Source organism: Pelodiscus sinensis, chromosome 6 (assembly GCF_052426305.1).
Source record: "Pelodiscus sinensis isolate ZL-2025 chromosome 6, ASM5242630v1, whole genome shotgun sequence".
Lineage (NCBI taxonomy): Eukaryota > Metazoa > Chordata > Testudines > Trionychidae > Pelodiscus > Pelodiscus sinensis.
This window is the reverse complement of record NC_143057.1, coordinates 132120273-132145783: the sequence shown is the minus strand read 5'-3', so window position 1 is coordinate 132145783 and position 25511 is coordinate 132120273. Positions and strand designations below refer to the sequence as shown.

General features: G+C 60.6%; 1 protein-coding gene across 6 annotated transcripts in view; it reads left to right on the top strand.

The window, feature by feature from the left end:
- The first annotated feature begins 613 nt into the window (after positions 1–613).
- CA9 (carbonic anhydrase 9) overlaps positions 614–25511 on the top strand; it is a 101039-nt gene continuing 76141 nt past the window's right edge. The window contains exon 1 of one of the 6 annotated variants that reach the window (XM_075914753.2): positions 614–1065. In XM_075914753.2, coding sequence (XP_075770868.1) covers positions 963–1065 — 103 coding nt within the window. In that variant the 5' untranslated portion in view covers positions 614–962. The remainder of the gene's footprint in view (positions 1066–25511) is intronic. The other 5 variants (XM_075914747.2, XM_075914751.2, XM_089779528.1 and 2 more) reach the window with 5 other exon arrangements.

Sequence of the window (25511 nt, the reverse complement as noted above, 5' to 3'; positions counted from 1 at the left end):
AGAGGGTCGGTCCCAGCCCCGTTGTTTGGGGACAGGAGCTGTGGTTGTGGGGCTCACAGAGGGTCGGTCCCAGCCCCGTTGTTAAGGAACAGGAGCTGTGGTTGTGGGGCTCACAGAGGGTCAGTTCCAGCCCCGTTGTTAGGGGATAGGAGCTGTGGTTGTGGGGCTCACAGAGGGTCGGTCCCAGACCCGTTGTTAGGGGACAGGAGCTGTGGTTGTGGGGCTCACAGAGGGTCGGTCCCAGCCCCGTTGTTAGGGGATAGGAGCTGTGGTTGTGGGGCTCACAGAGGGTCGGTCCCAGACCCGTTGTTAGGGAACAGGAGCTGTGGTTGTGCGGCTCACAGAGGGTCGGTCCCAGCCCCGTTGTTAAGGAACAGGAGCTGTGGTTGTGGGGCTCACAGAGGGTCAGTTCCAGCCCCGTTGTTAGGGGATAGGAGCTGTGGTTGTGGGGCTCACAGAGGGTCGGTCCCAGACCCGTTGTTAGGGGACAGGAGCTGTGGTTGTGGGGCTCACAGAGGGTCCGTCCCAGACCCGTTGTTAGGGGACAGGAGCTGTGGTCGAGGGGTGTTTGAGCTGCCTGGCTGGTAGGGTGGCGGAAATGCAAGCTCTGTTCAATCTCTGGAGTGTCCCATGGCTCTAGTCCAAGTGCAGGCTCGGTGTCTGCACTCTCTTGTCCCACCCCAGACCCCCAGAAGGAACGGCAATGAACTTCAGGCAGCCTCCCCGTGCAGCCTGTATTTCACCCTTCACCTGCCTTGCAGACTTTGCCTGCAGCCTCTATAAAAGGTAAGAAAGGCGTGTGACTCACTGCCCCCTCCCTCGCCTGCCCTCCCTCTCTGCCTCTCACGTAGACACAGCTCCGCGCCGGCTGCCCAGCACAGCACAGCTCGCTGCTCCTCTGGCAGCCGGAGACAGGCTCTGCAGGGAAGTGGGGCCACCTCTGAGCCAGCACTTGTTGGAGGATGAGCCGCACCAGGCTGGGGTTCTCTCTCCTGCTGCTGGCTGCGCTGGGCTGGAGTGACGACGAGCACGGCTCAGAGGACTCTTCTCACCCCAAAAAGAAAGGTGAGTAGCTCTCAGACTGCCCCTGGTTCCCCTGGCCAGCACAGCTGCTAACTAGGAGAGGGGTCAGGGTGCAGGGTGCTGGTCTGCGCGGAGGAATGCCCCTGCCCCGACAGTGGATTAGCTCCTGCCCCCAGCCCAAAGCCTGGATCCGCTTCCTGACTCAGCACCTGCCGGGCCCAGTGCACTAGCCAGGGCATCCCTCGCAGGCGCAGCTGAGCCCCAGGGGCTCCCACCAGACGGCTCTGTGTCTCCCAGCTTCATCTTGACAAGAGAGGACGTGGCCCATGAATGGCACCGCACTGCAGAGAAGGCTGGCAGCTGCATTGACCCTGGTGAACCCAGCACGTCTCCCAGCTGGACCCGCCTGCTCCGGTGCCCCCACGGCAACAGCGCCCCACAGGCACTCTGTCCCATCTGCAATTAAACAAACATCCGAGTTCACAGACCAGCCACCCCTTTCCACTCACCGGCCCTCCCCACGTAGGTCTTGTGCCGCCTTTCGCTCGTCCCCTATGCCTCCCCACGTAGGCCTTGTGCCGCCTTTCGCTCGTCCCCTATGCCTCCCCACGTAGGTCTTGTGCCGCCTTTCGCTCGTCCCCTATGCCTCCCCACGTAGGTCTTGTGCCTCCATTCGCTCGTCCCCTATGCCTCCCCACGTAGGTCTTGTGCCTCCTTTCGCTCGTCCCCTATGCCTCCCCACGTAGGCCTTGTGCCGCCTTTCGCTCGTCCCCTATGCCTCCCCACGTAGGTCTTGTGCCTCCTTTCGCTCGTCCCCTATGCCTCCCCACGTAGGTCTTGTGCCGCCTTTCGCTCGTCCCCTATGCCTCCCCACGTAGGTCTTGTGCCTCCTTTCGCTCGTCCCCTATGCCTCCCCACGTAGGCCTTGTGCCGCCTTTCGCTCGTCCCCTATGCCTCCCCACGTAGGTCTTGTGCCGCCTTTCGCTCGTCCCCTATGCCTCCCCACGTAGGTCTTGTGCCGCCTTTCGCTCGTCCCCTATGCCTCCCCACGTAGGTCTTGGGCCGCCTTTCGCTCATCCCCTATGCCTCCCCATGTAGGTCTTGTGCCGCCTTTCGCTCGTCCCCTATGCCTCCCCATGTAGGTCTTGTGCCGCCTTTCGCTCGTCCCCTATGCCTCCCCACGTAGGCCTTGTGCCGCCTTTCGCTCGTCGCCTATGCCTCCCCACGTAGGTCTTGTGCCTCCTTTCGCTCGTCCCCTATGCCTCCCCACGTAGGCCTTGTGCCGCCTTTCGCTCGTCCCCTATGCCTCCCGACGTAGGCCTTGTGCCGCCTTTCGCTCGTCCCCTATGCCTCCCCACGTAGGCCTTGTGCCGCCTTTCGCTCGTCCCCTATGCCTCCCCACGTAGGTCTTGTGCCGCCTTTCGCTCGTCCCCTATGCCTCCCCACGTAGGCCTTGTGCCGCCTTTCGCTCGTCCCCTATGCCTCCCCACGTAGGCCTTGTGCCGCCTTTCGCTCGTCCCCTATGCCTCCCCACGTAGGCCTTGTGCCTCCTTTCGCTCGTCCCCTATGCCTCCCCACGTTGGTCTTGTGCCGCCTTTTGCTCGTCCCCTATGCCTCCCCACGTAGGTCTTGTGCCGCCTTTCGCTCGTCCCCTATGCCTCCCCACGTAGGTCTTGTGCCGCCTTTCGCTCGTCCCCTATGCCTCCCCACGTAGGCCTTCTGCCTCCTTTCGCTCGTCCCCTATGCCTCCCCACGTAGGTCTTGTGCCGCCTTTCGCTCGTCCCCTATGCCTCCCCACGTAGGCCTTGTGCCGCCTTTTGCTCGTCCCCTATGCCTCCCCACGTAGGTCTTGTGCCGCCTTTCGCTCGTCCCCTATGCCTCCCCACGTAGGTCTTGTGCCGCCTTTCGCTCGTCCCCTATGCCTCCCCACGTAGCCCTTGTGCCGCCTTTCGCTCGTCCCCTATGCCTCCCCACGTAGGTCTTGTGCCGCCTTTCGCTCGTCCCCTATGCCTCCCCACGTAGGCCTTGTGCCGCCTTTCGCTCGTCCCCTATGCCTCCCCACGTAGGCCTTGTGCCGCCTTTCGCTCGTCCCCTATGCCTCCCCACGTAGGTCTTGTGCCGCCTTTCGCTCGTCCCCTATGCCTCCCCACGTAGGTCTTGTGCCGCCTTTCGCTCGTCCCCTATGCCTCCCCACGTAGGCCTTGTGCCGCCTTTCGCTCGTCCCCTATGCCTCCCCACGTAGGCCTTGGGCCGTCTTTCGCTCGTCCCCTATGCCTCCCCACGTAGGTCTTGTGCCGCCTTTCGCTCGTCCCCTATGCCTCCCCACGTAGGCCTTGTGCCGCCTTTCGCTCGTCCCCTATGCCTCCCCACGTAGGCCTTGTGCCGCCTTTCGCTCGTCCCCTATGCCTCCCCACGTAGGTCTTGTGCCGCCTTTCGCTCGTCCCCTATGCCTCCCCACGTAGGTCTTGTGCCGCCTTTCGCTCGTCCCCTATGCCTCCCCACGTAGGCCTTGTGCCGCCTTTCGCTCGTCCCCTATGCCTCCCCACGTAGGCCTTGTGCCGCCTTTCGCTCGTCCCCTATGCCTCCCCACGTAGGCCTTGTGCCGCCTTTCGCTCGTCCCCTATGCCTCCCCACGTAGGTCTTGTGCCGCCTTTCGCTCGTCCCCTATGCCTCCCCACGTAGGTCTTGTGCCGCCTTTCGCTCGTCCCCTATGCCTCCCCACGTAGGCCTTGTGCCGCCTTTCGCTCGTCCCCTATGCCTCCCCACGTAGGCCTTGTGCCGCCTTTCGCTCGTCCCCTATGCCTCCCCACGTAGGCCTTGTGCCGCCTTTCGCTCGTCCCCTATGCCTCCCCACGTAGGCCTTGTGCCTCCTTTTGCTCGTCCCCTATGCCTCCCCACGTAGGTCTTGTGCCGCCTTTCGCTCGTCCCCTATGCCTCCCCACGTAGGCCTTGTGCCTCCTTTTGCTCGTCCCCTATGCCTCCCCACGTAGGTCTTGTGCCGCCTTTCGCTCGTCCCCTATGCCTCCCCACGTTGGTCTTGTGCCGCCTTTTGCTCGTCCCCTATGCCTCCCCACGTAGGTCTTGTGCCGCCTTTCGCTCGTCCCCTATGCCTCCCCACGTAGGCCTTGTGCCGCCTTTTGCTCGTCCCCTATGCCTCCCCACGTAGGTCTTGTGCCGCCTTTCGCTCGTCCCCTATGCCTCCCCACGTAGGTCTTGTGCCGCCTTTCGCTCGTCCCCTATGCCTCCCCACGTAGGCCTTGTGCCGCCTTTCGCTCGTCCCCTATGCCTCCCCACGTAGGTCTTGTGCCCCCTTTCGCTCGTCCCCTATGCCTCCCCACGTAGGTCTTGTGCCGCCTTTTGCTCGTCCCCTATTCCTCCCCACGTAGGTCTTGTGCCGCCTTTCGCTCGTCCCCTATGCCTCCCCACGTAGGCCTTGTGCCGCCTTTCGCTCGTCCCCTATGCCTCCCCACGTAGGTCTTGTGCCCCCTTTCGCTCGTCCCCTATGCCTCCCCACGTAGGTCTTGTGCCGCCTTTTGCTCGTCCCCTATGCCTCCCCACGTAGGTCTTGTGCCGCCTGTGGCTCGTCCCCTATGCCTCCCCACGTAGGTCTTGTGCCGCCTTTCGCTCGTCCCCTATGCCTCCCCACGTAGGTCTTGTGCCGCCTTTTGCTCGTCCCCTATGCCTCCCCACGTAGGTCTTGTGCCGCCTTTCGCTCGTCCCCTATGCCTCCCCACGTAGGTCTTGTGCCGCCTTTCGCTCGTCCCCTATGCCTCCCCACGTAGCCCTTGTGCCGCCTTTCGCTCGTCCCCTATGCCTCCCCACGTAGGTCTTGTGCCGCCTTTCGCTCGTCCCCTATGCCTCCCCACGTAGGCCTTGTGCCGCCTTTCGCTCGTCCCCTATGCCTCCCCACGTAGGCCTTGTGCCGCCTTTCGCTCGTCCCCTATGCCTCCCCACGTAGGTCTTGTGCCGCCTTTCGCTCGTCCCCTATGCCTCCCCACGTAGGTCTTGTGCCGCCTTTCGCTCGTCCCCTATGCCTCCCCACGTAGGCCTTGTGCCGCCTTTCGCTCGTCCCCTATGCCTCCCCACGTAGGCCTTGTGCCGTCTTTCGCTCGTCCCCTATGCCTCCCCACGTAGGTCTTGTGCCGCCTTTCGCTCGTCCCCTATGCCTCCCCACGTAGGCCTTGTGCCGCCTTTCGCTCGTCCCCTATGCCTCCCCACGTAGGCCTTGTGCCGCCTTTCGCTCGTCCCCTATGCCTCCCCACGTAGGTCTTGTGCCGCCTTTCGCTCGTCCCCTATGCCTCCCCACGTAGGTCTTGTGCCGCCTTTCGCTCGTCCCCTATGCCTCCCCACGTAGGCCTTGTGCCGCCTTTCGCTCGTCCCCTATGCCTCCCCACGTAGGCCTTGTGCCGCCTTTCGCTCGTCCCCTATGCCTCCCCACGTAGGCCTTGTGCCGCCTTTCGCTCGTCCCCTATGCCTCCCCACGTAGGTCTTGTGCCGCCTTTCGCTCGTCCCCTATGCCTCCCCACGTAGGTCTTGTGCCGCCTTTCGCTCGTCCCCTATGCCTCCCCACGTAGGCCTTGTGCCGCCTTTCGCTCGTCCCCTATGCCTCCCCACGTAGGCCTTGTGCCGCCTTTCGCTCGTCCCCTATGCCTCCCCACGTAGGTCTTGTGCCGCCTTTCGCTCGTCCCCTATGCCTCCCCACGTAGGTCTTGTGCCGCCTTTCGCTCGTCCCCTATGCCTCCCCACGTAGGTCTTGTGCCGCCTTTCGCTCGTCCCCTATGCCTCCCCACGTAGGCCTTGTGCCGCCTTTCGCTCGTCCCCTATGCCTCCCCACGTAGGCCTTGTGCCGCCTTTCGCTCGTCCCCTATGCCTCCCCACGTAGGCCTTGTGCCGCCTTTCGCTCGTCCCCTATGCCTCCCCACGTAGGTCTTGTGCCGCCTTTCGCTCGTCCCCTATGCCTCCCCACGTAGGCGTTGTGCCGCCTTTCGCTCGTCCCCTATGCCTCCCCACGTAGGTCTTGTGCCGCCTTTCGCTCGTCACCTATGCCTCCCCACGTAGGTCTTGTGCCTCCATTCGCTCGTCCCCTATGCCTCCCCACGTAGGTCTTGTGCCGCCTTTCGCTCGTCCCCTATGCCTCCCAACGTAGGCCTTGTGCCGCCTTTCGCTCGTCCCCTATGCCTCCCCACGTAGGCCTTGTGCCGCCTTTCGCTCGTCCCCTATGCCTCCCCACGTAGGTCTTGTGCCGTCTTTCGCTCGTCCCCTATGCCTCCCCACGTAGGCCTTGTGCCTCCTTTCGCTCGTCCCCTATGCCTCCCCACGTAGGCCTTGTGCCGCCTTTCGCTCGTCCCCTATGCCTCCCCACGTAGGTCTTGTGCCGCCTTTCGCTCGTCCCCTATGCCTCCCCACGTAGGTCTTGTGCCGCCTTTCGCTCGTCCCCTATGCCTCCCCACGTAGGTCTTGTGCCGCCTTTCGCTCGTCCCCTATGCCCCCCCACGTAGGTCTTGTGCCGCCTTTCGCTCGTCCCCTATGCCTCCCCACGTAGGCCTTGTGCCTCCTTTCGCTCGTCCCCTATGCCTCCCCACGTAGGCCTTGTGCCTCCTTTCGCTCGTCCCCTATGCCTCCCCACGTAGGTCTTGTGCCTCCTTTCGCTCGTCCCCTATGCCTCCCCACGTAGGCCTTGTGCCGCCTTTCGCTCGTCCCCTATGCCTCCCCACGTAGGCCTTGTGCCGCCTTTCGCTCGTCCCCTATGCCTCCCCACGTAGGTCTTGTGCCGCCTTTCGCTCGTCCCCTATGCCTCCCCACGTAGGTCTTGTGCCGCCTTTCGCTCGTCCCCTATGCCTCCCCACGTAGGCCTTGTGCCGCCTTTCGCTCGTCCCCTATGCCTCCCCACGTAGGTCTTGTGCCGCCTTTCGCTCGTCCCCTATGCCTCCCCACGTAGGTCTTGTGCCTCCATTCGCTCGTCCCCTATGCCTCCCCACGTAGGTCTTGTGCCGCCTTTCGCTCGTCCCCTATGCCTCCCCAAGTAGGCCTTCTGCCTCCTTTCGCTCGTCCCCTATGCCTCCCCACGTAGGCCTTGTGCCGCCTTTCGCTCGTCCCCTATGCCTCCCCAAGTAGGCCTTCTGCCTCCTTTCGCTCGTCCCCTATGCCTCCCCACGTAGGCCTTGTGCCCCCTTTCGCTCGTCCCCTATGCCTCCCCACGTAGGTCTTGTGCCGCCTTTCGCTCGTCCCCTATGCCTCCCCACGTAGGTCTTGTGCCTCCTTTCGCTCGTCCCCTATGCCTCCCCACGTAGGCCTTGTGCCGCCTTTCGCTCGTCCCCTATGCCTCCCCACGTAGGTCTTGTGCCGCCTTTCGCTCGTCCCCTATGCCTCCCCACGTAGGTCTTGTGCCGCCTTTCGCTCGTCCCCTATGCCTCCCCACGTAGGTCTTGTGCCGCCTTTTGCTCGTCCCCTATGCCTCCCCACGTAGGTCTTGTGCCGCCTTTCGCTCGTCCCCTATGCCTCCCCACGTAGGTCTTGTGCCGCCTTTCGCTCGTCCCCTATGCCTCCCCACGTAGGCCTTGTGCCGCCTTTCGCTCGTCCCCTATGCCTCCCCACGTAGGTCTTGTGCCTCCTTTCGCTCGTCCCCTATGCCTCCCCACGTAGGCCTTGTGCCGCCTTTCGCTCGTCCCCTATGCCTCCCCACGTAGGCCTTGTGCCGCCTTTCGCTCGTCCCCTATGCCTCCCCACGTAGGTCTTGTGCCGCCTTTCGCTCGTCCCCTATGCCTCCCCACGTAGGGCTTGTGCCGCCTTTCGCTCGTCCCCTATGCCTCCCCACGTAGGCCTTGTGCCGCCTTTCGCTCGTCCCCTATGCCTCCCCACGTAGGCCTTGTGCCGCCTTTCGCTCGTCCCCTATGCCTCCCCACGTAGGCCTTGTGCCGCCTTTCGCTCGTCCCCTATGCCTCCCCACGTAGGCCTTGTGCCCCCTTTCGCTCGTCCCCTATGCCTCCCCACTTAGGTCTTGTGCCGCCTTTCGCTCGTCCCCTATGCCTCCCCACGTAGGCCTTGTGCCGCCTTTCGCTCGTCCCCTATGCCTCCCCACGTAGGTCTTGTGCCGTCTTTCGCTCGTCCCCTATGCCTCCCCACGTAGGCCTTGTGCCTCCTTTCGCTCGTCCCCTATGCCTCCCCACGTAGGCCTTGTGCCGCCTTTCGCTCGTCCCCTATGCCTCCCCACGTAGGTCTTGTGCCGCCTTTCGCTCGTCCCCTATGCCTCCCCACGTAGGTCTTGTGCCGCCTTTCGCTCGTCCCCTATGCCTCCCCACGTAGGTCTTGTGCCGCCTTTCGCTCGTCCCCTATGCCCCCCCACGTAGGTCTTGTGCCGCCTTTCGCTCGTCCCCTATGCCTCCCCACGTAGGCCTTGTGCCTCCTTTCGCTCGTCCCCTATGCCTCCCCACGTAGGCCTTGTGCCTCCTTTCGCTCGTCCCCTATGCCTCCCCACGTAGGTCTTGTGCCTCCTTTCGCTCGTCCCCTATGCCTCCCCACGTAGGCCTTGTGCCGCCTTTCGCTCGTCCCCTATGCCTCCCCACGTAGGCCTTGTGCCGCCTTTCGCTCGTCCCCTATGCCTCCCCACGTAGGTCTTGTGCCGCCTTTCGCTCGTCCCCTATGCCTCCCCACGTAGGTCTTGTGCCGCCTTTCGCTCGTCCCCTATGCCTCCCCACGTAGGCCTTGTGCCGCCTTTCGCTCGTCCCCTATGCCTCCCCACGTAGGTCTTGTGCCGCCTTTCGCTCGTCCCCTATGCCTCCCCACGTAGGTCTTGTGCCTCCATTCGCTCGTCCCCTATGCCTCCCCACGTAGGTCTTGTGCCGCCTTTCGCTCGTCCCCTATGCCTCCCCAAGTAGGCCTTCTGCCTCCTTTCGCTCGTCCCCTATGCCTCCCCACGTAGGCCTTGTGCCGCCTTTCGCTCGTCCCCTATGCCTCCCCAAGTAGGCCTTCTGCCTCCTTTCGCTCGTCCCCTATGCCTCCCCACGTAGGCCTTGTGCCCCCTTTCGCTCGTCCCCTATGCCTCCCCACGTAGGTCTTGTGCCGCCTTTCGCTCGTCCCCTATGCCTCCCCACGTAGGTCTTGTGCCTCCTTTCGCTCGTCCCCTATGCCTCCCCACGTAGGCCTTGTGCCGCCTTTCGCTCGTCCCCTATGCCTCCCCACGTAGGTCTTGTGCCGCCTTTCGCTCGTCCCCTATGCCTCCCCACGTAGGTCTTGTGCCGCCTTTCGCTCGTCCCCTATGCCTCCCCACGTAGGTCTTGTGCCGCCTTTTGCTCGTCCCCTATGCCTCCCCACGTGGGTCTTGTGCCGCCTTTCGCTCGTCCCCTATGCCTCCCCACGTAGGTCTTGTGCCGCCTTTCGCTCGTCCCCTATGCCTCCCCACGTAGGCCTTGTGCCGCCTTTCGCTCGTCCCCTATGCCTCCCCACGTAGGTCTTGTGCCTCCTTTCGCTCGTCCCCTATGCCTCCCCACGTAGGCCTTGTGCCGCCTTTCGCTCGTCCCCTATGCCTCCCCACGTAGGCCTTGTGCCGCCTTTCGCTCGTCCCCTATGCCTCCCCACGTAGGTCTTGTGCCGCCTTTCGCTCGTCCCCTATGCCTCCCCACGTAGGCCTTGTGCCGCCTTTCGCTCGTCCCCTATGCCTCCCCACGTAGGCCTTGTGCCGCCTTTCGCTCGTCCCCTATGCCTCCCCACGTAGGCCTTGTGCCGCCTTTCGCTCGTCCCCTATGCCTCCCCACGTAGGCCTTGTGCCGCCTTTCGCTCGTCCCCTATGCCTCCCCACGTAGGCCTTGTGCCGCCTTTCGCTCGTCCCCTATGCCTCCCCAAGTAGGCCTTCTGCCTCCTTTCGCTCGTCCCCTATGCCTCCCCACGTAGGCCTTGTGCCGCCTTTCGCTCGTCCCCTATGCCTCCCCAAGTAGGCCTTCTGCCTCCTTTCGCTCGTCCCCTATGCCTCCCCACGTAGGCCTTGTGCCCCCTTTCGCTCGTCCCCTATGCCTCCCCACTTAGGTCTTGTGCCGCCTTTCGCTCGTCCCCTATGCCTCCCCACGTAGGTCTTGTGCCTCCTTTCGCTCGTCCCCTATGCCTCCCCACGTAGGCCTTGTGCCGCCTTTCGCTCGTCCCCTATGCCTCCCCACGTAGGTCTTGTGCCGCCTTTCGCTCGTCCCCTATGCCTCCCCACGTAGGTCTTGTGCCGCCTTTCGCTCGTCCCCTATGCCTCCCCACGTAGGTCTTGGGCCGCCTTTCGCTCGTCCCCTATGCCTCCCCACGTAGGTCTTGTGCCGCCTTTCGCTCGTCCCCTATGCCTCCCCACGTAGGTCTTGTGCCGCCTTTCGCTCGTCCCCTATGCCTCCCCACGTAGGCCTTGTGCCGCCTTTCGCTCGTCCCCTATGCCTCCCCACGTAGGTCTTGTGCCTCCTTTCGCTCGTCCCCTATGCCTCCCCACGTAGGCCTTGTGCCGCCTTTCGCTCGTCCCCTATGCCTCCCCACGTAGGCCTTGTGCCGCCTTTCGCTCGTCCCCTATGCCTCCCCACGTAGGTCTTGTGCCGCCTTTCGCTCGTCCCCTATGCCTCCCCACGTAGGCCTTGTGCCGCCTTTCGCTCGTCCCCTATGCCTCCCCACGTAGGTCTTGTGCCGCCTTTCGCTCGTCCCCTATGCCTCCCCACGTAGGCCTTGTGCCGCCTTTCGCTCGTCCCCTATGCCTCCCCACGTAGGCCTTGTGCCTCCTTTCGCTCGTCCCCTATGCCTCCCCACGTTGGTCTTGTGCCGCCTTTCGCTCGTCCCCTATGCCTCCCCACGTAGGTCTTGTGCCGCCTTTCGCTCGTCCCCTATGCCTCCCCACGTAGGTCTTGGGCCGCCTTTCGCTCGTCCCCTATGCCTCCCCACGTAGGTCTTGTGCCGCCTTTCGCTCGTCCCCTATGCCTCCCCACGTAGGCCTTGTGCCGCCTTTCGCTCGTCCCCTATGCCTCCCCACGTAGGCCTTGTGCCGCCTTTCGCTCGTCCCCTATGCCTCCCCACGTAGGCCTTGTGCCTCCTTTCGCTCGTCCCCTATGCCTCCCCACGTTGGTCTTGTGCCGCCTTTTGCTCGTCCCCTATGCCTCCCCACGTAGGTCTTGTGCCGCCTTTCGCTCGTCCCCTATGCCTCCCCACGTAGGTCTTGTGCCGCCTTTCGTTCGTCCCCTATGCCTCCCCACGTAGGCCTTGTGCCGCCTTTCGCTCGTCCCCTATGCCTCCCCAAGTAGGCCTTCTGCCTCCTTTCGCTCGTCCCCTATGCCTCCCCACGTAGGCCTTGTGCCCCCTTTCGCTCGTCCCCTATGCCTCCCCACGTAGGTCTTGTGCCGCCTTTCGCTCGTCCCCTATGCCTCCCCACGTAGGTCTTGTGCCGCCTTTCGCTCGTCCCCTATGCCTCCCCACGTAGGCCTTGTGCCGCCTTTCGCTCGTCCCCTATGCCTCCCCACGTAGGTCTTGTGCCGCCTTTCGCTCGTCCCCTATGCCTCCCCACGTAGGTCTTGTGCCGCCTTTTGCTCGTCCCCTATGCCTCCCCACGTAGGTCTTGTGCCGCCTTTCGCTCGTCCCCTATGCCTCCCCACGTAGGTCTTGTGCCGCCTTTCGTTCGTCCCCTATGCCTCCCCACGTAGGCCTTGTGCCGCCTTTCGCTCGTCCCCTATGCCTCCCCAAGTAGGCCTTCTGCCTCCTTTCGCTCGTCCCCTATGCCTCCCCACGTAGGCCTTGTGCCCCCTTTCGCTCGTCCCCTATGCCTCCCCACGTAGGTCTTGTGCCGCCTTTCGCTCGTCCCCTATGCCTCCCCACGTAGGTCTTGTGCCGCCTTTCGCTCGTCCCCTATGCCTCCCCACGTAGGCCTTGTGCCGCCTTTCGCTCGTCCCCTATGCCTCCCCACGTAGGTCTTGTGCCGCCTTTCGCTCGTCCCCTATGCCTCCCCACGTAGGTCTTGTGCCGCCTTTCGCTCGTCCCCTATGCCTCCCCACGTAAGTCTTGGGCCGCCTTTCGCTCGTCCCCTATGCCTCCCCATGTAGGTCTTGTGCCGCCTTTCGCTCGTCCCCTATGCCTCCCCATGTAGGTCTTGTGCCGCCTTTCGCTCGTCCCCTATGCCTCCCCACGTAGGCCTTGTGCCGCCTTTCGCTCGTCGCCTATGCCTCCCCACGTAGGTCTTGTGCCTCCTTTCGCTCGTCCCCTATGCCTCCCCACGTAGGCCTTGTGCCGCCTTTCGCTCGTCCCCTATGCCTCCCGACGTAGGCCTTGTGCCGCCTTTCGCTCGTCCCCTATGCCTCCCCACGTAGGCCTTGTGCCGCCTTTCGCTCGTCCCCTATGCCTCCCCACGTAGGTCTTGTGCCGCCTTTCGCTCGTCCCCTATGCCTCCCCACGTAGGTCTTGTGCCGCCTTTCGCTCGTCCCCTATGCCTCCCCACGTAGGTCTTGTGCCGCCTTTCGCTCGTCCCCTATGCCTCCCCACGTAGGTCTTGTGCCGCCTTTCGCTCGTCCCCTATGCCTCCCCACGTAGGCCTTGTGCCGCCTTTCGCTCGTCCCCTATGCCTCCCCACGTAGGCCTTGTGCCGCCTTTCGCTCGTCCCCTATGCCTCCCCACGTAGGTCTTGTGCCGCCTTTCGCTCGTCCCCTATGCCTCCCCACGTAGGTCTTGTGCCGCCTTTCGCTCGTCCCCTATGCCTCCCCACGTAGGTCTTGTGCCGCCTTTCGCTCGTCCCCTATGCCTCCCCACGTAGGCCTTGTGCCGCCTTTCGCTCGTCCCCTATGCCTCCCCACGTAGGCCTTGTGCCGCCTTTCGCTCGTCCCCTATGCCTCCCCACGTAGGTCTTGTGCCGCCTTTCGCTCGTCCCCTATGCCTCCCCACGTAGGTCTTGTGCCGCCTTTCGCTCGTCCCCTATGCCTCCCCACGTAGGCCTTGTGCCGCCTTTCGCTCGTCCCCTATGCCTCCCCACGTAGGCCTTGTGCCGCCTTTCGCTCGTCCCCTATGCCTCCCCACGTAGGCCTTGTGCCGCCTTTCGCTCGTCCCCTATGCCTCCCCACGTAGGTCTTGTGCCGCCTTTCGCTCGTCCCCTATGCCTCCCCACGTAGGTCTTGTGCCGCCTTTCGCTCGTCCCCTATGCCTCCCCACGTAGGTCTTGTGCCGCCTTTCGCTCGTCCCCTATGCCTCCCCACGTAGGCCTTGTGCCGCCTTTCGCTCGTCCCCTATGCCTCCCCACGTAGGCCTTGTGCCGCCTTTCGCTCGTCCCCTATGCCTCCCCACGTAGGCCTTGTGCCTCCTTTTGCTCGTCCCCTATGCCTCCCCACGTAGGCCTTGTGCCGCCTTTCGCTCGTCCCCTATGCCTCCCCACGTAGGCCTTGTGCCGCCTTTCGCTCGTCCCCTATGCCTCCCCACGTAGGTCTTGTGCCGCCTTTCGCTCGTCCCCTATGCCTCCCCACGTAGGCCTTGTGCCGCCTTTCGCTCGTCCCCTATGCCTCCCCACGTAGGTCTTGTGCCGCCTTTCGCTCGTCCCCTATGCCTCCCCACGTAGGCCTTGTGCCGCCTTTCGCTCGTCCCCTATGCCTCCCCACGTAGGCCTTGTGCCTCCTTTCGCTCGTCCCCTATGCCTCCCCACGTTGGTCTTGTGCCGCCTTTCGCTCGTCCCCTATGCCTCCCCACGTAGGTCTTGTGCCGCCTTTCGCTCGTCCCCTATGCCTCCCCACGTAGGTCTTGGGCCGCCTTTCGCTCGTCCCCTATGCCTCCCCACGTAGGTCTTGTGCCGCCTTTCGCTCGTCCCCTATGCCTCCCCACGTAGGCCTTGTGCCGCCTTTCGCTCGTCCCCTATGCCTCCCCACGTAGGCCTTGTGCCGCCTTTCGCTCGTCCCCTATGCCTCCCCACGTAGGCCTTGTGCCTCCTTTCGCTCGTCCCCTATGCCTCCCCACGTTGGTCTTGTGCCGCCTTTTGCTCGTCCCCTATGCCTCCCCACGTAGGTCTTGTGCCGCCTTTCGCTCGTCCCCTATGCCTCCCCACGTAGGTCTTGTGCCGCCTTTCGTTCGTCCCCTATGCCTCCCCACGTAGGCCTTGTGCCGCCTTTCGCTCGTCCCCTATGCCTCCCCAAGTAGGCCTTCTGCCTCCTTTCGCTCGTCCCCTATGCCTCCCCACGTAGGCCTTGTGCCCCCTTTCGCTCGTCCCCTATGCCTCCCCACGTAGGTCTTGTGCCGCCTTTCGCTCGTCCCCTATGCCTCCCCACGTAGGTCTTGTGCCGCCTTTCGCTCGTCCCCTATGCCTCCCCACGTAGGCCTTGTGCCGCCTTTCGCTCGTCCCCTATGCCTCCCCACGTAGGTCTTGTGCCGCCTTTCGCTCGTCCCCTATGCCTCCCCACGTAGGTCTTGTGCCGCCTTTTGCTCGTCCCCTATGCCTCCCCACGTAGGTCTTGTGCCGCCTTTCGCTCGTCCCCTATGCCTCCCCACGTAGGTCTTGTGCCGCCTTTCGTTCGTCCCCTATGCCTCCCCACGTAGGCCTTGTGCCGCCTTTCGCTCGTCCCCTATGCCTCCCCAAGTAGGCCTTCTGCCTCCTTTCGCTCGTCCCCTATGCCTCCCCACGTAGGCCTTGTGCCCCCTTTCGCTCGTCCCCTATGCCTCCCCACGTAGGTCTTGTGCCGCCTTTCGCTCGTCCCCTATGCCTCCCCACGTAGGTCTTGTGCCGCCTTTCGCTCGTCCCCTATGCCTCCCCACGTAGGCCTTGTGCCGCCTTTCGCTCGTCCCCTATGCCTCCCCACGTAGGTCTTGTGCCGCCTTTCGCTCGTCCCCTATGCCTCCCCACGTAGGTCTTGTGCCGCCTTTCGCTCGTCCCCTATGCCTCCCCACGTAAGTCTTGGGCCGCCTTTCGCTCGTCCCCTATGCCTCCCCATGTAGGTCTTGTGCCGCCTTTCGCTCGTCCCCTATGCCTCCCCATGTAGGTCTTGTGCCGCCTTTCGCTCGTCCCCTATGCCTCCCCACGTAGGCCTTGTGCCGCCTTTCGCTCGTCGCCTATGCCTCCCCACGTAGGTCTTGTGCCTCCTTTCGCTCGTCCCCTATGCCTCCCCACGTAGGCCTTGTGCCGCCTTTCGCTCGTCCCCTATGCCTCCCGACGTAGGCCTTGTGCCGCCTTTCGCTCGTCCCCTATGCCTCCCCACGTAGGCCTTGTGCCGCCTTTCGCTCGTCCCCTATGCCTCCCCACGTAGGTCTTGTGCCGCCTTTCGCTCGTCCCCTATGCCTCCCCACGTAGGTCTTGTGCCGCCTTTCGCTCGTCCCCTATGCCTCCCCACGTAGGTCTTGTGCCGCCTTTCGCTCGTCCCCTATGCCTCCCCACGTAGGTCTTGTGCCGCCTTTCGCTCGTCCCCTATGCCTCCCCACGTAGGCCTTGTGCCGCCTTTCGCTCGTCCCCTATGCCTCCCCACGTAGGCCTTGTGCCGCCTTTCGCTCGTCCCCTATGCCTCCCCACGTAGGTCTTGTGCCGCCTTTCGCTCGTCCCCTATGCCTCCCCACGTAGGTCTTGTGCCGCCTTTCGCTCGTCCCCTATGCCTCCCCACGTAGGCCTTGTGCCGCCTTTCGCTCGTCCCCTATGCCTCCCCACGTAGGCCTTGTGCCGCCTTTCGCTCGTCCCCTATGCCTCCCCACGTAGGCCTTGTGCCGCCTTTCGCTCGTCCCCTATGCCTCCCCACGTAGGTCTTGTGCCGCCTTTCGCTCGTCCCCTATGCCTCCCCACGTAGGTCTTGTGCCGCCTTTCGCTCGTCCCCTATGCCTCCCCACGTAGGTCTTGTGCCGCCTTTCGCTCGTCCCCTATGCCTCCCCACGTAGGCCTTGTGCCGCCTTTCGCTCGTCCCCTATGCCTCCCCACGTAGGCCTTGTGCCGCCTTTCGCTCGTCCCCTATGCCTCCCCACGTAGGCCTTGTGCCTCCTTTTGCTCGTCCCCTATGCCTCCCCACGTAGGTCTTGTGCCGCCTTTCGCTCGTCCCCTATGCCTCCCCACGTAGGCCTTGTGCCTCCTTTTGCTCGTCCCCTATGCCTCCCCACGTAGGTCTTGTGCCGCCTTTCGCTCGTCCCCTATGCCTCCCCACGTTGGTCTTGTGCCGCCTTTTGCTCGTCCCCTATGCCTCCCCACGTTGGTCTTGTGCCGCCTTTTGCTCGTCCCCTATGCCTCCCCACGTAGGTCTTGTGCCGCCTTTCGCTCGTCCCCTATGCCTCCCCACGTAGGCCTTGTGCCGCCTTTTGCTCGTCCCCTATGCCTCCCCACGTAGGTCTTGTGCCGCCTTTCGCTCGTCCCCTATGCCTCCCCACGTAGGTCTTGTGCCGCCTTTCGCTCGTCCCCTATGCCTCCCCACGTAGGCCTTGTGCCGCCTTTCGCTCGTCCCCTATGCCTCCCCACGTAGGTCTTGTGCCCCCTTTCGCTCGTCCCCTATGCCTCCCCACGTAGGTCTTGTGCCGCCTTTCGCTCGTCCCCTATGCCTCCCCACGTAGGTCTTGTGCCGCCTTTCGCTCGTCCCCTATGCCTCCCCACGTAGGTCTTGTGCCGCCTTTCGCTCGTCCCCTATGCCTCCCTACATGGATCTTGTGCCCCCTTTCGCTCGTCCCCTATGCCTCCCGTACATGGATCTTGTGCCCCCTTTCGCTCGTCCCCTATGCCTCCCGTACATGCATCTTGTGCTCCCTTTCGCTCGTCCCCTATGCCTCCCCTACATGGATCTTATGCCCCCTTTCGCTCGTCTCCTATGCCCCCCTACATGGATCTTGTGCCCCCTTTCGCTCGTCCCCTATGCCTCCCCTACATGGATTTTATGCCCCCTTTCGCTCGTCCCCTATGCCCCCCTACATGGATCTTGTGCCCCCTTTCGCTCGTCCCCTATGCCTCCCCTACATGGATTTTATGCCCCCTTTCGCTCGTCCCCTATGCCTCCCCTACATGGATCTTATGCCCCCTTTCGCTCGTCCCCTATGCCTCCCCTACATGGATCTTATGCCCCCTTTCGCTCGTCCCCTATGCCTCCCGTACATGGATCTTGTGCCCCCTTTCGCTCGTCCCCTATGCCCCCCTACATGTATCTTGTGCCCCCTTTTGCTCATCCCCTATGCCCCCCTACATGGATCTTGTGCCCCCTTTCGCTCGTCCCCTATGCCTCCCGTACATGGATCTTGTGCCCCCTTTCGCTCGTCCCCTATGCCTCCCGTACATGGATCTTGTGCCCCCTTTCGCTCGTCCCCTATGCCCCCCTACATGTATCTTGTGTCCCCTCTTGACCTCCATCCAGTACCTGCCTTGCCCTTGCACATGTTGTGCTGAGCTGTGAGCACCCAGGAGCACTGCATCACGCCTCTTGCCTCTCAGCACATGCTGCTGGCTGGAAATGCTGCTTGCGTCGGGGCCTGGGCGAGCCAGAGGGAGCTTTGGCCCTGAAGGAAGCTGAATAGGCAGTGTCCTGACAAGTGGTTCCTCTCCACCCGTTGCATCATTTCCTCCGGCAGTGCCAGGAGATGCACTGAGGCAATGTGGCTTGGGGAGATGAGCCCTGCCCACTGGTGCCAGATGGGTGGGGCTCAGGCTCTGGGTGGGGGGTGTGCTCCAATGGCCAGCATCAGGAGGAGCTGCAGGCATGTAAATCCACTGGCAAGGTCTGTGGGGCAGGCTGTGTGTCCGTGCAGAGACCCACTCTTCCCTGGGGCCTCTGTCCACTGGTGCTGTAAAAATCAGTGGTAACTGCTAATCGGGGCAGGAACCAGGGTGTTCATTGGGTTCCCCCATCTCAGTGCTCGCTTCCTGGGGCAGCACAGGGCCTGGCTGGGCTGGGCTTTGCTGCCATGAAGAAGCAGGCACTGACAGCTGTCCTGCCTGTCCCGGGAGGGGCTCAGCTCAGGGCGTTATGCTACGTAGCGAGGTGATCATGGCTCTCCTGATGGGAGGAATGGGCTGCCCTCCTGTGGGACGTGCAGCGTGGGGGAGGCAGCTCGGACCTGTCTCGCTGAGCCTCTGCCAGCTGGTCTGAGTTCAGTGCTGGAATGTGCCTTGCAGAATGGATGAGCACCTCGCTGCAAAGGGTTGGGGGAGGGAATCACTGTACCCCACAGCTGAGCAATGGCTGTGTCAGCAAACTGTGCATGAGCTCTGCCAGAGGTTTTCTCTGCTCCCCTTGTAGCATGGGCTCCTCAGCCTGTGCCTGACCAAGGCTCCCCTGCAGCTCCCCAGCCCTCGGAGCCCTCCTTGCCAAATCCCTCACCTCTCGGGCATGCAGCCACCCAGCCTGTGCTTGGCATGGAGACTGCAGCCCTGACAGACTGGGCAGAGTAGCTATCAAGAGTGATGGGCAGAGAAGCATTTCCCTGGGGAAGAAGGTAGGTGAGACTCCACTGGGGGCCCCTCCCACCCTGGGGCATCTCCCCAGGGACTCTGTCTCAGGACAACGTTCACCTCCCTCCGTTTCCAACCCTCCTTCTCATTCTGCACCTCCGAGTCCCCCCAGCTCAGTCTCACTGCAGCCAGCCTGCTCCATTCCCCTGCTCAGACCAGTCTCTGGCCAGCTCCTCGCACCTGCAGGACCCGGGGTCTCTGTGGCTGGGAGGGGAATTGGTCCATGCCTGCCCTCGGCCACCTTCCTCCCGAGTAGCACAGAGGCCACTGTACAGAATTGGCTCAATTCCCAGGGACCAGGACCTGTGCCATCCATTGACTAAGAACACAGGAATGTTTCCTGCAGCAACATGAGCTGCCAGCTGCAAATTAGAGATGGTCACCGAGGTTTGCAACAGAGCGATATTTCTAAACCCAGCTGAGGTTACTGTGCAGTCAGAGCTCAGACTGGGAAGGAGTGAGGCCTGCCTGGGTGGTGCCCAGGGTGTGCACTGGAGAGCTGTGCCTATGGGCTGTGCCTGCGTGGAAGGGCAAGAGATCTGGAGATACTGAGTCTGAGCCATGTGAAGGTGGAGAGGCCAGTGAGCAGTGGAGAACATGGGGCGTGTGCAGAAGGTGCCAAGGAGCATCAGCTGAGCAGTGTCTTTGGAGCATATGCCAGGGCAGAGAGGTAGGAGTAGGAGGCAGCATAAAAGCTATGCCCACAAGGAGGAGGAGGATGAAAACCTGGGAAGTCAGAGTTCCTCATCTCCTGGGAGCGACTATCCGGGAGCCTGCCCTGACGTGAGGGGTTTAGGTGTCCCTGGTGTTGTCTGGCACTGATGGAGGGGATACATTAGTTATTGGGAGAGGGGATCTTGGAGGTCTTGTGCCAGGGTAATGCCAGCTGCAGGTGCTCTGCCTGTGGCTGAGGGGCCTGTCCTGTGCCACTCAGCTTTGGCAAAGCTGGCGGGAGGCAGAGGCCATGTGTGTATGCAGGATCCAGTCCAGAACAGTGCTAGGCTGCTGAACCAGAGGGCTGCCACTGAAGCTTTCTCCTGCCTGTTCTAATAAAGTTTGGTGTCTGAAAGCTGACTGCAGCTGTGGCTGAGCGAGAAGGGATGTTACCCCAAAGCTGCTGCACTTCCTTCCTTTGACGCACTCAGCAGATTTCAAGGCTGTCTAGGCTATATACAACACAGGCCACGGCACTTCACCCAGGTTAATCATGTCTTGAGCTCCTGCTTTCAGCCCTAAAATCCCCTAAAGTCCTGTGTGTGGGGTTGAGATGGGGGGTAGAGGGCAAGGATGGGAAACATGATGCACAGAGAGCCTGTGTGACCAAGGTGCTAGGGGAGCTGACAGAGGTCACTCAGTGAGGGTGAATTTCAAAGAATGGGGCAAACGATCGCCAAAGCCGGTGGATAGTCCAATACTTAGTTTTACCGAGTCAGCACAAAACAGCCTCTGTGATATCTTATTACTTACCCAGTCCCTTAAAGCAACCCTGCCCTAGGTCTATACCCACATCACTGAAAATCTTATTCATCATATAAGAAAGTTCTACCAATCCCACAGGGTCACACTCATTACCTCCCAAGTTAATGAATAGTTTAGATTTCATTCACATACATGCAACAAAAGCTGGCAGTGCTCTGCTGGCACTGCGCCTGCTGCTCCCATTGGTCATAATTCTGGGCAGGTGAGAGCTCATTTCCCTGTGCTGCTGTTCCTGTAGCCAGAACACCAGCATGGAGAGTGGCCTTCTTCCCCCACCAGGCAGAGCCAGCCGCACAGGGGCTCCCTGCTGCTTCCCCCACAGAGAAGGAGGACAGAGCTCCAAGCCTTGCGAGCGGGACCAAGGGAAGCCAGGGGCTGGATCCAATTTCTCCACATCTTTCTCGAAATGTGGCACCAGCAGGGGTAGCCCATCCATACAGGCGAACTAGGCGGTCGCCTAGGACACCAAGTTAAATGGGGCGCCAAATGGTGGCGCAATATCATTGAGTGGTTTGGAGGTGGGGGGTGCCAATTGCATGGTTTGCTTAGGGCGCCAGTTGCTGGCAGCTAGTCTGGGGCCGCCCCTGGGCACCAGAACAGGACACAATCCTCCAGTTTAGACATGATCAGCACAGAGTAGAGCAGAAGAATGACTCTTCATGTCTTGCTCACAACACACCTGTTAATACACCCCAGAATCATGTTTGCTTTTTCTTGCAGCAGTGTCACAAGGCTGGCTCATAGTTAGCCTGTGGTACACTATGACCCCAAGATACCTTTCCACAGTACTTCTTCCTAGACAGTCATTTCTCATTTTGTATATGTTAAATTGATTCTTCCCTTATAAATTGAATACTTTGCATTTGTCCTTCTTGAATTTCATCCTATTTATCACAGACCATTTCTCCAGTTTATTTTGAATTATGACCCTACCTTCCAAAGCACTTACAACCCTTCCCAGCTTAGTATCATCTGCAAACTTTATGGCTGGGTCTAGACTGGCCAGTTTTTCCAGAAAATCAGCTGCTTTTCCGGAAAAACTTGCCAGCTGTCTACACTGGCTGCTTGAATTTCCGCAAAAGCACTGACGATCTCATGTAATATTGTCAGTGTTCTTGCGGAAATCCTATGCTGTTCCCATTCAGGCAAAAGTTTTGTGTAAAGGGGCCAGTGTAGACAGCTCAGATTTGTTTTCCGCAAAAAAGCCCCGATTGCAAAAATGGCGATCGGGGCTTTTTTTGCGGAAAAGCGTGCCTAGATTGGCATGGACGCTTTTCCGCAAAAAGTGCTTTTGCGGAAAAGCATCCATGCCACTCTAGACGCTCTGTTCCAAAAATGCTTTTAACAGTAAACTTTTCCGTTAAAAGCATTTCCGGAAAATCATGCCAGTCTAGACGTAGCCTATGAATGTACTCTCTATGCCATTAGCTAAATCACTGAGGAAGATATTGAACCAGACTCAGCCCCAGAACTGATCCCAGTGGAATCCCGCTCAGTATGCCCTTCCAGAATGACTGTGAATCATTGATAACTACTTTTTGGGAATGGTTATCCAACTAGCTATGCACCCCACCTTACAGCAGCCCTAGCTAGGTTGTATTTCCCTAGTTTATTAATGAGAAAGTCATGGGAGCCTGTATCAAATGCTTTACTAAAGTTTAGGTATACCACATCTACCTCTTCCCCTTTATCCACAAGGCTTGCTCCCTATCAAAGAAATCTGTGAGGTTGGTTGGTTTGTTACAAATCCATGGTTACATATCACCTTATTGGAAATGGATTCCTTAATGATTTGCTCCATTATCTTTCCTAGTACAATAGTTAAGCTGATTGGTCTGTAGCTTCTTGGGTTGTCCTCATTTCCCTTTTTATAGATAGGCACTATATTTACCCATTTTCAGTCTTCTGGAATTTCTCCTGTCTTCCATGACTTTTCAAAGATAATAGTGAATGGCTCAGATATCTCTGCAATCAACTTGAGTATTCTAGGATACATTTCATCAGGCCCTGGTGACTTGCAGACAGCTAACTTGGCTAAGTAATCTTTAACTTGCTCTTTTTCTATTTTAACTTCTGAACCTACTTACTTTTCACTGGTATTTGCTGTGCTAGGCATCCAATTGCCACTAAGCTTCTTGGTGAAAAACTGCAACAAAGAACTCATTAAGCACCTCTGCCATTTCCACCTGTTCAGTTATTGTTTTTCCCCTCTTCATTAAGAAAGAGTCTTACCCTGTCCTTGCTCTTCCTCTAGGTTCTTGACTGATTCCTAGGGGCAGCCTTCTGGCTCAGCTGCTTTTCTGCACAGGACTGGTTCCAACCCACCGTCTTTCCACCACCTTCCCTGGACAGCAGACTGGCTCTGCTTTCACTGCTGAAGCAGTGTGGACATGCAAACCAGCCTGCCTTTAATGACAGCTCCTGCCCTAACTTGGCCATAAGTAGGGAATGGACCTGACACCCTCTCAGGCATTGCCATGATGGGCATCCTTGAAAGGAGCGGGGGGGAGAGAGAAGGGGGAAGAAGTCTACAATAACTAGAGAAAGAGGCTGAAATGAACACAGGGGAAACTCAGGCTGAATCTCAGGCTGCCAGAGGATCCTCAGCCTCAGCAGCAGCAGCAGCAGCAGCAGCATTTCATGCTGTACTTGAGTGAAGCTTAGAGAATGGGGAGCTGCAGCCTGTCTGGTGTGGGGGGATGGGCTGGGCTTGGGTCCCAGGTAGGACTTCCTGTAAGCTAGGCGGTTGCGTGGCCACTCGGGAGAGAATCCAATGGTGCCTAGCTGATTAGCAGAGTGCCCACAGCTAGGTTTGTGTTTCTCTTGGTGGTGCACATTCACACGTGCCTCGGTACATATAAAAATGATTTTGCACATGGATGAAAAAAATCCACATGTGGCTGGAAAAGGTTAGACCATGCCTCGTGTGTCTGGCTGGAGTCACCAGCTGGCATTCTCACCACTGCAAACTCTTGGCCCCATCAGTTGCCCTGGCAATGTGGTGACCTATCTGGTGGGTGCCCAGCTGAACTTTCACCTGAGGCTTTTGAAGTTATAGCCATGGAAGCCTCGCTCCCTATGAGAGGTCAGTGATCATGTCACCCATCACTGAAATGTGTCCACCTTTGGGCTATTCTTGCGCAAGAACCAACAGAGCATCCACACTGCCCACCTGTTCTTGCACAAGAAGGTTTACAGTACAGCATTGGAGGACTGAGCTTCTTGATCAAGAGCTACGCTCTTTTCTAACAAGTGTAAGTCCTCTTGCACAAGAGCTCTTGCACAAGAGGGCAGTGTGGATGCGCAGCAGGGGCTTCTTGTGCAAGAAAGCCCTATAGTTAAAATGGCCATCAGACCTTTCTTGCGCAAGAGCGCGTCCACATTGCCATGGATGCTCTTGCACAAAAGCAGTGTGGACGCGTTCTTGCACAAGAGTTCTTGCACAAGAACCCTTGCGCAAGATGTTCTTGCACAAGAACCCGCCAGTGTAAACATAGCCCTGGTGTGGTAGGTGGCAGCTGTTCAACAGTGAATAGCAATGCTACTCAGCAATTTCTGATGGGAAGAAAACTGCACCTGACTAAAAACACAGTGGGAATTTAGGTGGCACAGAAATTGGATCAGGACCCCTCCGTTAACATCCCTTGTGCAAAGTGCTGTGGGATTGTTAACGCCTGCAAGTTGACAGGACCATGGTATTATAGTCCCTGCCACAGTTGGCTGGGGGGAGGCAGACAGAGGAGCCCCAGTTACCCATCCCACGATGGGCAGCATCGAGATAGCCTTAGTGATCAGGCCCAGCTCTATGTAAGCTTGTGAGAGCAGATGGGATCACAGCACGAGGTGGCCTGGCCAGAGGCTGTGCTGTTACTGGACACTCCCACAGTGGTCTCCAAGTGAGACCAATTGACAGAGCAATGGCTCTCAGGGAATGCTTACTGCCAGCCGGACATTTTCCTTGGGGGTGGGAGGGAGGCTGCACAGTGGAATTTGTTCTGCCTGACTCTCACTAAGAATAATTCTTAGGTGCATGTGGGAAGCTGCTTGTCATGTAGGGTCCATCTTCCCTACCTCCAGCACAGTGAGGGGAGGGGTATCCCTTGGGGCCCTGCAAAGCAGCACCCTATGCAGGGAGTGATGGTTGGCAGCTGGGAGTGCCGCCTAGTGAAGAGGGCAGGTCCCTGTTCTACAGTGATCTCTAGCATTGGGCAAGCTGGGTGCAAACAAAATATGTGCATTTCCATCATAGGCATGTGCACGGGCTGTGCTGGGTGTGCCCAGGCACACCCTAATATTTCAAAGGGGGCGTCAGTGAAGGAGCGCCACTTCGGCGCTCTGGGGAACGGACGCCGCACTGGATTTGCCGTACATGCGTGGCCAAAACCGGCGGGTCTTAGGACCCCATGGAAAGAGGCAGCAGGGATGCAGCAACGTCACCCAGCCTCCTCATCAAGCGAAGTGAGTTTAAACCCCGGGCGGGAAGGCGGGGGGGTGCCCCGGGCAGGGGATATGGGGCAGCACGGCTGGCCTTGGGGAAGGGAAGGGGCTGGAGGAGGGGGCAGCATGGCTGGCCTCAGGAAGGAGAGAGGAGGGGGCCGGAGGAGGGTGCAGTGTGGCTGGCCTCGGGAAGGGGAGGGGAGGCGGCTAGGGTCGGGGGCAGTGTGGCTGGCCCTGGGGAAGGCTGGGGAGGGGGCCGGGGTTGGGGCAGTGCGGCTGGCCTGGGAGAGGGGGGGTCAGAGGCAGCGTGGCTGGCCTCAGGGAGGGGAGGGGGTCGGGGCAGTGTGGCTGGCCTCGGGAAGGGAAGGCGAGGGGGTCGGAGGCAGCGTGGCTGGCCTCGGGAAGGGGAGGGGGGCGGAGCTGCTTCCCCCCCGAGCTGCTTCCCATCCCCTCTTCCCCCCAGCCCCCTGCTTCCTCCCGGCCAGTCCCTGTCCCCCAGCCAGTCCCTCTTCCTCCCCCCCACCTCCCCGCCCAAGATCAAGTGTGTCCGTTTTTTTGGGGAAGGGTCTACCTGGCAACCCTACGAGTTGGACCCGGTGCAGGCACCAAGTGATGGGGACTGACGGAACTTTGGGAACCAGAGACTGCAGGGGGGGTGTGGCCCAAAAGGGGGCTGAGAAACCTAAGAGACAGAGTAGGGGGAGCACCAGAAGGGTGACAGTCAGGGCGACCCTAGAACTCTGTTACAGACTGGTTGGTGGCTGCTGGAGGAGGAGGGAAAATAGGGGGTAAGGGTCAGAGAGGAAGGGGCTTGTGCTGAGGCGGGGGGGCAGGTCAGGAGAAGAAAGAGGAAGGCACCAAGGGACAGGGTGTAGGAGAGAGACAAATGCCAGGGGGGCAAGTGGAGACAATGAGGAAAAGGGCAGGAGGGGAGGTGTCAGTGGGAGGAGGGACAGGATGATGCTAGGAGATGAGAGGGGAAGGGCTTTGGGGGCTAGAGGGGAGAAGGGGAGGTGCTGGGAGAAGGCTTGAAAGAAGAGGTGGGCATGAGAAATGCGGGGATGGAGTAAGGTACATGTGAGGGCACAGAGGGGCATGAGGGGAATGGGGGCTGAGGGGGTGGGCATCAGGGAAAAAAGAAGGCAAAGGGGGCAGGGGCAGTGAGGGAAGGGGGCGGCACCAGGAGGGTGCAGGGGTAAGGGAA